Here is a 10,215-nt window from a genome sequence, read left to right as displayed (position 1 = left end):
TCCATACCACACTATATATTACCATTATTTATGGTGTGTATACCTCTCTGCTCCAGCTCTAATATGGGCCTATAATGTGTCATATTTTATTCTATTGTTTATTATGTGATAACTAACCGAATGAGAATATGCCTATTCTCTCGATGCATTTTAATTGCCTGAATACCGTGGTCATTATCCAATATAATTATAACTTTCCTTTCTCGAAATAGTATGTCAATTGTGTAATCGTTTCTCATAGATATTTACTGAAAGCCAGTGATATCATAATGAACAACTTAAAAACAAGTAAGATATTGATTCAATTCTTATTAGTGTCATTTTCTTTATGTTGTTATGCTCAAATATTTTTTGTTAATGTTCGTGCTTATATTTCTTGACTTTTGTGGTGATTATTTTGTACCTTTAAATGACGAAATAATTGATATTGACATTGTAAATAGGACCCCTTTAGCTTTCACGGGTTATATCCTGTCAAGTTATTGGTATTATTATTTAGTTTTTATTTTATAATATCATTTTCCTCTTCGTATAGAAGTGATACATTGAACCTGTCTAATACACCAAATTAAATTTTGTAAAATCCTTGGAGGACCATGGTTGCTACGTTCCCTGAAAATTCATTCGTATTCACTTTGCACCCTGTCTGAAAAGCCATTATTAAGTTTTGTTCCTTGACTAAACATCGTAGTGAACGTAAGAATATTATGAAATCTTTGTAAACGTTAACTGAATTTCTGTTATGATTGGTAATGTCACTTTGCATATTTCATGTGAATACGGCAGTTTTCTTTTTCATAATGATTACCGCTTCAATTCAATTCAGTTTGGTTTAATTCGATTTATTTCAATTAAATCTATACAGACCGTCGATTAGTGACGTGGAATTTAGAATATCTTTCTCTGAATTTTATAATGGTGGAAAGAGAATTGGTTAAGATAGGATTGTGATTATTATATGTTAAATTGTAGAAATGATGAGAATATTAAACCTACCCCTGGTCATGCAAATATACATACTTGGCATACCCCCAGTGATGAATCTGGAATAAACGTCATTTTAATAAAATAAAAAAAATCATCGTTAGAAAATGACATACCAGCATATGTTTGGATTAATATAATTATGACATCGCAGAAATTCCTTGTACGCTTAAGTGACCTGACTTGGAGAAAATTTTCATTCTCACGTTTATTTGTTGTCTTTCATTATTATTTTATTTTGATAGGGGGGGGGGGTCTTTTTTAATAACCGCATCTCGATGGAAATTTATGTTATTATATGTTTTTGGTGACGTACTGTATAGTCATACAGCTGTCATCTTTTCGTCTGAAAACCCATCCCGACCTAAGATTTTGTTTCATTTTTCTGTGTCATAATAACGTCTCTACAACTTCCTCCTGACAAAATCTGTGGCAAGGGGTAAATGCAATGACCCAATGTGATCGACTTGCATTCCCTTTTCGAGGGCTCTGGGGATCAATCCGAGGGCATTCTCCAGACGTGACATTTTTCTCTCGATAATAGCATGGAGGGTCTAAGTTTTGCTTCGTCAATTCTTATGACTATTTTGGGACAGACTTCTGGCCTCTACATATAATGTTTTGTACGGTTTTGTAAAGTACCTTTAACATATGTCTCAAAGTTCATATTTTGAATTTTCCTCTAACTTTTGGTCTTAAACAAAAATTAGAAATAGAAAGTAAAGAGAACATATAATACATGTACATTTTTGTTGTTGTAAGTACATGGTATTGTTGATTGACACTAGATATTTGTGTCGAATATATTGTACTCACTGATGTCGCCATCTGTAAAGAAAATGGTATACCTTTTGTTATTACTACAAGCGTAACCAAATTAAAAAATAACAAGAGCAGCATATTTTTCAGATTATTAAAACATTTGCCTGAATTTGTTTCATTGTTACTGAGGTGAAAAAAGAAATACCTTGAAGGATTTGCACATAATATACTTTGGGAATATCCATGTGTTTATACGAGGGGGGGGGGTGGAGAAATGGATAGAGAGAGAGAGAGAGAGAGAGGGGGGGTGCCAGAGATAGAGAGAGAGAGAGAGAGATATATATATATAATGACAGAGAGAGAGAGAGAGAGAGAAAGAGAATGACACAGAGAGAGAGAGAGAGATAGAGGGAGAGAGAGACAAAAAAGGAAAGATAGAAGCATATATCCGACAGAATGGTGATGAGAGAAAATCATATCGTTAATTCATGGACCTATGTTGTAGGGTCTATGCATGATTATTTCAAATAAATCATATGTCCGTGCAATATAGGGTATAGTAACATCTTCAATTTGATATACTTTTCACATTATCAGCTCTTGAGACAGACATAATTCACAATTAGGGCTATAACAAAGATAGAGTGACAGTGAGAGAGCCTGGAGAGAGAGAGAAAGAGAGAGAGAGAGAGAGAGAGAGAGGGAGAGGGAGAGAGACAATCAAGGCCGATAAGCCAGGGTAATTATGCTGCATTATTGTAGACCGCTTAGAGACTTCTGACAAAGTAAGTGTTAGGCGCTATATAAGCACTGTAATTATTATATTAGTCGCTCTCTATTGCTGAATACTATACACCATCAAGTTCAAAGGTTTTGTTTTTATTCAAGTCAATTATCAAAACTCCTATCTATCTATTATCAGATTTTAATAGGGCATTTATCAGATGTCAAAAAGGGGCATTTTGAAAAGGGGGAGGGGCTCATATAAATCGCACAATATCCTTCAAAATGTACAAGTAAATATTGTGAATCTGTATTCCGTTGGTATCACGTAAGCACAGTTTACACTGTGTAATTAGAGTTATAGAAATAGAACTGTGCTACAAAAATGTATCTCCCGCTTGCTCTTTTGTATGCGCCTTGAGCATCTCTAGAGATGGATATGTTGCGCTTAATAAATATTGTTATTATTATTATTTATTTACTACCCTGTATGTCCCTTTTGCAGCCAATATCAAATTCTGTAGAACTTTGCATGAATTATGAATATGTCATGTATGTCTTATCTGTGAAATTTAAACATTAGTAGTGTCATAGTACCCACATTATGCAAGGAAACCCGTCTACTTTGTCTTTACAATGAAAAAACAAAACAAAAATCGACAGTTTTTACCAAAATACAGTAACACAAACAAAACTCTTATGATTAGAATATTACATTTGTATTCCAAATGAATCATATTTCCGTGCAATTTACTAGTATGGCCTTCATATTTTATTTGCTATCATTTTTTCTCATTATCAGCTCTTCAGACAAACGTGATTCACATTATCATGGTAAAAAGCCTAAATCATGAGATTTTGTATATGAGAGAGAGGACTTCAGTGATGAAATATTGTTTAGGCGAATTTTGCATTAAAATAAGAGCAACCTCGTAGGATTCCATACAATTAAGAGAAATGTTGACAATGAAAAGGGAAAAGAATGAGAGAAATGGAAGGAGATAAAGAAAGAATAGTGGAGAACTAAAGGGTGACATGTAAGTGTGATTATCGTCGTGTACCCTTCAAAACAAAGTGATAAATGCAAAAAAAAAAAATGTGTTGCTCTTTTACGGTACCTAGGATTCTACTAAAGTGAATCTCCAACACAATGTATCCACAATTGAAACTTAAAAAGTCGCCCTCTATATGTTAAAAATGATGAATACCGCCGAAAAGTTCAAAGGTGCGTTTTCTGTGGGAAAACCCACTTCTATTCATAAAATGCACAAACTGTATTATTTTCACAGACGATCTACTTTATAATAAGTGTGAGCGTACAGCATTGCAATCACATTTGTATTGATGTATACACTTGAATAGAGACTCAGTACTTTTGCTCATCGTTATTCGCACCTCTTTCGACATATATGTAATCAACTTGAGAAATTGGTATAGAACTGCATGCAGTTAGGACGCACTTGTTAATTACGTAGACTGAGGACATAGTATTGCCATTGGTATAAACTACAATCTACTACGTCACTGCATACAGTTTGTGCTTGCATGAACTGATTGTTGGCTTTAACTTAAGTACACATTAGCTGATCAAACTTTTAAGCTTTATTGGACATTGGATATATGCGTAAAATGAGCTCGTTTTTGTAATAAGCCAAAAATCCGATATTTGTACCAATGGCTGAAAAGACCAAGGAAGAGAAAGCTCCAAGTTCTTTAGAGAACCTGACGTGTCCACTATGTCTTGATATCTTCGACGAGGCAACCATCCTGACTTCATGCGGACACACCTTCTGTCGGAAATGTCTCAAGAACTATGACCTTTCCCACCAGGATCTCGATCACATGATCTGTCCTCTCTGCAGGAAGATCACTAAGTTGTCTGTGAACCGTGTCGATGATTTCCTCACCAATGTGACTGTGAACGGACTTGTAGTAGTAGGAGACCAGCCTGTAGGTCCCGTGACCAATCTCGGGGAACAAAGGTTTGAAAGTGTTTTTGTGTTCCCTGATGAATACTGAACAATTTTGACTTAGGCTGCCCCCTTGAAAATCCCAGGCATTTTCGTGAGGGGTCAACAAAGGTCATACAGGGTAGAAATTCAAATATATTCCAATCGTGTCGATATGCAAATCAAATTACTCGTCTGGTCATGAGGATTAAAAAAATGTATAGTTTGCTATACCTCCGACCTTAAATGAGGGCGCTATGGTCAAAAACGTTGAAAGGTCAACACACTTTTGACTGGTGGTCAAATTCACCAACACAGTGAACCTTATCAAATTTCATATCAAATTACTTGTCTGGTCATGAGGATTCCAAAAATGTATAGTTTGTTATACCTCTGACCTTAAATGAGGGCGCTATGGTCAAAAAGGTCAATGCACTTTAGACTGGTGGTCAAATTCACCAACACAGTTAACATTGTCTGATTCTAATGATTTTAGTGTCTTATAATATGTTTTCTGACACGGCAAATTCAACTATACAACTTTCAAAAGTAAAAGTGCATACCTTGACCATGTACATCCAAAATGGCTGCCGTTTCGGTGACAAACATATATAACTTCTTATCCATGGGTTTGAGGGACATTTCAAGGTTATAGCAACCACTTTTGGTTTTTAAAGTTGCTTAGTTGAATTTTTTATGTCAGAAAACATATTATTAGACACTAAAATCATTAGAATCGGACGTTGTTAACTGTGTTGGTGAATTTGACCACCAGTCTAAAGTGCATTGACCTTTTTGACCATATCGCCCTCATTTAAGGTCAGAGGTATAACAAACTATACATTTTTGTAATCGTTATGACCAGACGAGTAATTTGATATGAAATTTGATAAGGTTAACCGTGTTGGTGAATTTGACCACCAGTCAAAAGTGTGTTGACCTTTCAACGTTTTTGACCATAGCGCCCTCATTTAAGGTCGGAGGTATAGTAAACTATACTATTTTTGAATCCTCATGACCAGACGAGTAGTTTGATATGCATATCGACACGATTGGAATATATTTAAATTTCTACCCTGTATGACCTTTGTTGACCCCTCACGAAAATGCCTGGGATTTTCAAGGGGGCAGCCCAAGTCAAAATTGTTCGGTATTCATCAGGGAACACAAAAACACTTTCAAACCTTTGTTCCCCGAGATTGGTCACGGGACCTACAGGCTGGTCTCCTACTATAGACAATTACCACGCCAAGTGTGGAGGGATGAACGCTGTCCTTGAGATGCGTCCAAAATGCACTGCTTGCAAGTTTCAGCAAGATGCCGTCTCGTTCTGCTGTACATGTAATAACTACATTTGTGATAAGTGTCTCGATTGTCATCAACATCTTATAGTCTATGAAGATCACGAGATTGTATCCATACAGGATATCAACAACGGGAAGGTCAGTATTGGTCATCTATCCGAGAAGTGCTGCATCCACAAACAAGAGAACAAAGATATGTTTTGTGAGGATTGTAAGGTCCATGTCTGTCTCAAGTGCGTGATCGTCGGTCATCAAAATCACAAGATCAAGAATCAGGCTGACTTCGAGCAGCAGTTACGGCTTAAGGTAAGTGGGTTCATGTGACAACAAAAAATAATTGTGTTTGGCTAAGCCTGACAAGATTTACTCATACAATTCAGATAGAGGAAGGTATACATGTATAGGCGCCGGAAGTGTGAGGGGAGGTAGGGGGATGATGTCCCTGTTTTATTCAAGTTGGGGCCAAAAATTGATTTCAGCCCTTGTGGCCCCCCTCGCAAGGTAAAAGACTAGAGACGAAAAATACATCATATTCCTTTGCATCAAAATAAGCTTTCAAGTGCTCTGGAAAGTAATTTGTCAACATCCTAAAATAAAATCTCCTCCACGAGGTCGTTACATACAATCCCTCGAATATTAATAGGCCCAGTGTTTATTGTATGTAAACCTATCTACAATATACACCCGCAATCGAGGGAGCAGATCCTCTCATCTAACAAAGGGTGGGGGCAAAATGAGATCCCCCTCCCTGACAAAGATAGTAAAATCCACGTCTGTCCCAGTTGGTCATTAAATTCACAAAATCAAGAATCAGGCTGACCTCGAGCATTAGCTGCGGCCTAAGGATATTCATTAAAGGTTCCATAGGCGCCAGAAGCGGGGAGGGGGTGACGGTGGGGACTGGTTCAATAGTTCACGTGGGGGTTGCCTCGCAAGGAAAAAATATATATTTAATTCGAAATCTGAATTGTAAATGTTCAGCATCCTGAAATTAACATTTTCCCACCCGCGTTTATCATATATTATGTAAACCTTGTCTACAAATATAGGCACCGCCAACATGGGAGAAGATATTCTTATCTTTTAAAAGTTTGGGGCAAAGTGAGACCCCTCCCTATTTGGCAGCAAAGCCCCATCAGCATCTAGGCTTCCTCGCATTTTAATAGTTGGAATGTGTCTTATCATTGTACAAACCCTGTCAATTGTTTCGCTCGGTCGCTACATTATAATGTTATAGTAAACTTTCTGTCGAGTTATATAATCCTCAATATTAAAGAAATACTTTTACATGATGTATGTTATATCATTATATATTGGAACGATTCCGGCGCGCCTGGAATGAAGGAGTACATGGTATCATCATCTCAATTTATTTATTTAGTTCAGTTCCTTTTTTTTCAACCGTCTAAAATCTAATATTCTAAGCATGTAACATTAATGAGAATACAAAATAAATGTTTAGGGTGCCATTATAAGCAAATGATTGATAAAAACGGACCACTCAATCCATATGTTTCTTTCTTCTCTCCCTGTTTTTCTGTTTCTTGATCTCACTCCTCTATCTCCTCCATTTTGTGGTTTACCATTTAAGGGGTGAAAGGGGCACGTGCCCATATTATCCAGATAACTTCGTAGCTACGCCTTTTCGGAACTGAAAATCAAAATCCACAAAAATCATATAGATAAATGTAGGGAATCAGTGAAATTTCATTATGTTGTAGTTGTTCAAAAGGGCCTATAGCACTTGTTATCTTTTGGAATCACTTTGCATGAGAGTAACAATACATAAATATTTGTCTTTGTCTATGATTATGATGACGATGATGATAATAACATTTGTTGTCATAAATAATAAATAATGACAATAACAATAACAATACTAAGAATACTAATACTTATTATGATAATAATAATATTAATAATGTTGATGAAAATCATAATCATTATCATCATTACCACGTTGGCAATAGAAGTAGTAGTATCATTATAATTATTGCTTGTATTAGTGATTTGCATTATCATTATTTATCATTATTATCATCATGATGACTATTATTATTATTATTATTATTATACTATTACTATTTGGTCCATCTCCATTCTGTTGATCTGATATCACTACTTTCATACAAATGGACTTATTACAAGGGCTGGATTCCCTTTTAAAGAAAGCAGACAATTTTTTCCCTTCAAATCCTCTGACCTCGTATGAAACGTGTATATGATAATGGGGGGGGGGGGGAGCTTGGTCGTGGTTTTAACTTTTGTGAAACTTTAGGCGAGTGCAAAATCCGTGTTACATTTTCAAACCAGCTCCATGTAATTAGCATACATCTCTTGCTAGAAAATGTTCTTTTCACTTCTCTGTTAATTGCTTCTTTTAGGTGAACGACCTTGTCCAGCGATGTGCCACTAAGAAGACAGAACTGGAGAAGAACATTCAGAACGTTGAAGTACAACGCCATGAAGTATACACTGCCGTGCAGAAACTACTGGACGATGTCAGTAAAGCCTACAGCATCAAGGCCAAAGAGCTTGAAGAAAATCATCGAAATCTCATAGAGCAAATCAATGCATTAAAGCGGAGTTTCGATGACGACCTCAACGTCTTGAAATTCAACAATCGACAGAGGATCAAGAGTATTTGTAGTTCAATAACACTGGTAGCTAATGACAGACTTGGTCGTCTTGAGACAGACAATCTGTCAGCTCATACCTTGCTCTGTGAGGAGCTGGATGCCATGCTAAAGAAGGCTACTGATCACACTTCTGCGGCAACCATTAAGAAGAAAGCACAGGAGAAGAGGTTCAAGCCCGCAGATGATACTCGTCTTGACCTCGGGAGCATCTCAGAATCAGATCCCAAATTGCAAGTCATTCAGTGTGTAGATCTACGGGGATGGATGTGGGGAATGACCCAGTACTCTGATGATAGTGTGGCTATCGGATATTTGGTTGAACATGGTATAGATATCATTGATACAGCTGGTAAAAAGCACCAGTATGCAAACATACCAAGTAACATGGAGTGTAATGCTCTTGTGTTTCAACAAGACGGGTCGTTATGCGTATCGGGGGACAGTACATTAAAAGCACACATATATTCTCCAAATGGATCCAGGAAATCAACCATCCACGTGAATAGCAATGACAACGATCTCCAACTAAACAGAAGTCCATCAGATGAAATCCTCATCGTTAACGATGCGGAGAAAGTCTATATCTACGACCCGACTGGATCCACTCTCAAACACACTGTTCCAACAAAACAGAACGATACGATGCAGGTATCTGCCACCAGGTCGGGTTTGATCGTCACGAGTTCATGTTACATCAATCCAAGCGTGGTGACGGTCTATGACAGGGATGGGAATGCTGGTAAGTCTCTACAAGCTCCAGTTGATGTCAACCTGTATGCTGTCGTGGATGAGCAGGACAGGGTGTATGTAGCGAGTGTTGATAGTAAGAAGGGTAACGTGGTGATCAGATTGTATGACCTTGATGTTTTGAACCTGAAGGAGAGAGTTGAGTTCAATGTACTTAATCTGACGCTTGACGATAGTTGGTGTTACTTGGCTTCCCTCTCTCCAGACATGCTCGCGTTTGCTTGTAGCGAGAAGTTGTATTTTATCAAAGTATCACTGTAATACATGTCACACTCTATATTACCATTATTGTTGATGTGTATACCTCTCTGCTCCAGCTCTTCACTAATTAATATGGGCCTATAATGTGTCATATTATATTGTTTATCATGTGATAACTAGCCGAATGAGAAGATGCCTATTCTCTCGATAGATTTTAATTGTCTGAATACCGTGGTCATTATCCAATATAATTATAACTTCCCTCTCTCGAAATCGTATGTTATTGTGTAATCGTTTCTCCTAGATATTTACTGAAAGCCATTGATATGATATCATAATGAACAACTTAAAAATTGGTAAGATATTGATTAACTTCTTATCAGTGTCATTTGACATTGTGAATAGGACCTCATTGTAAATAAGCTTTTCAGCTTTCACGGGTTATCCTGTACAGTTATGGGTATTATTATTTTGTTTCCATTTAATGATATAATTTTACTCTTCGTATAGATGTTACATTGAACTTGCCTAATACATCAAATACAATTTTAGAAATTCCTTGGAGGACTATGGTGCTATTTCCCATGATAAATTCCATCGTATTCACTTTGCACTCTGTCTAAAAAGCCATTAAATTGAAAGCTCTGGGAAGTGATAATATGACGGATTAGTTTGTTATGATGTAGTGAAAAACAATTAAGGAAACATAGGCCTAGGTTAACAGTCGGAAGTTCTGCTCCTTGACTAAACATCTTAAGGAATGTAAGAATATTATGATATCTTTGTAAACGTTTACTGCATTTCTGTTATAATTGGTAATGTCACTTTGCATATTTCATGTGAATTCGGCAGTTTTTCTTTTCATAATGATTACCGCTTCAATTCAATTCAGTTTAGTTTAATTCG

The 10,215-nt window shown here is 36.6% G+C and overlaps 1 protein-coding gene across 1 annotated transcript; it reads left to right on the top strand.

The window, feature by feature from the left end:
* The first annotated feature begins 4,143 nt into the window (after positions 1-4,143).
* LOC115921599 (E3 ubiquitin-protein ligase TRIM71-like) lies at positions 4,144-9,463 on the top strand. The gene is made up of 3 exons (XM_030979199.1): positions 4,144-4,423; positions 5,637-6,028; positions 8,107-9,463. The coding sequence occupies exons 1-3, from the start codon at positions 4,144-4,146 to the stop codon at positions 9,367-9,369; spliced, it is 1,935 nt and encodes a 644-aa protein (XP_030835059.1). The 3' UTR covers positions 9,370-9,463.
* The last annotated feature ends 752 nt before the right edge of the window (positions 9,464-10,215 follow it).

Source organism: Strongylocentrotus purpuratus, unplaced genomic scaffold, assembly GCF_000002235.5.
Source record: "Strongylocentrotus purpuratus isolate Spur 01 unplaced genomic scaffold, Spur_5.0 spur5_scaffold_10, whole genome shotgun sequence".
NCBI lineage: Eukaryota > Metazoa > Echinodermata > Echinoidea > Camarodonta > Strongylocentrotidae > Strongylocentrotus > Strongylocentrotus purpuratus.
Note: the sequence above shows the minus strand (reverse complement) of the source record. Positions and strands in the feature narration are given on the sequence as shown.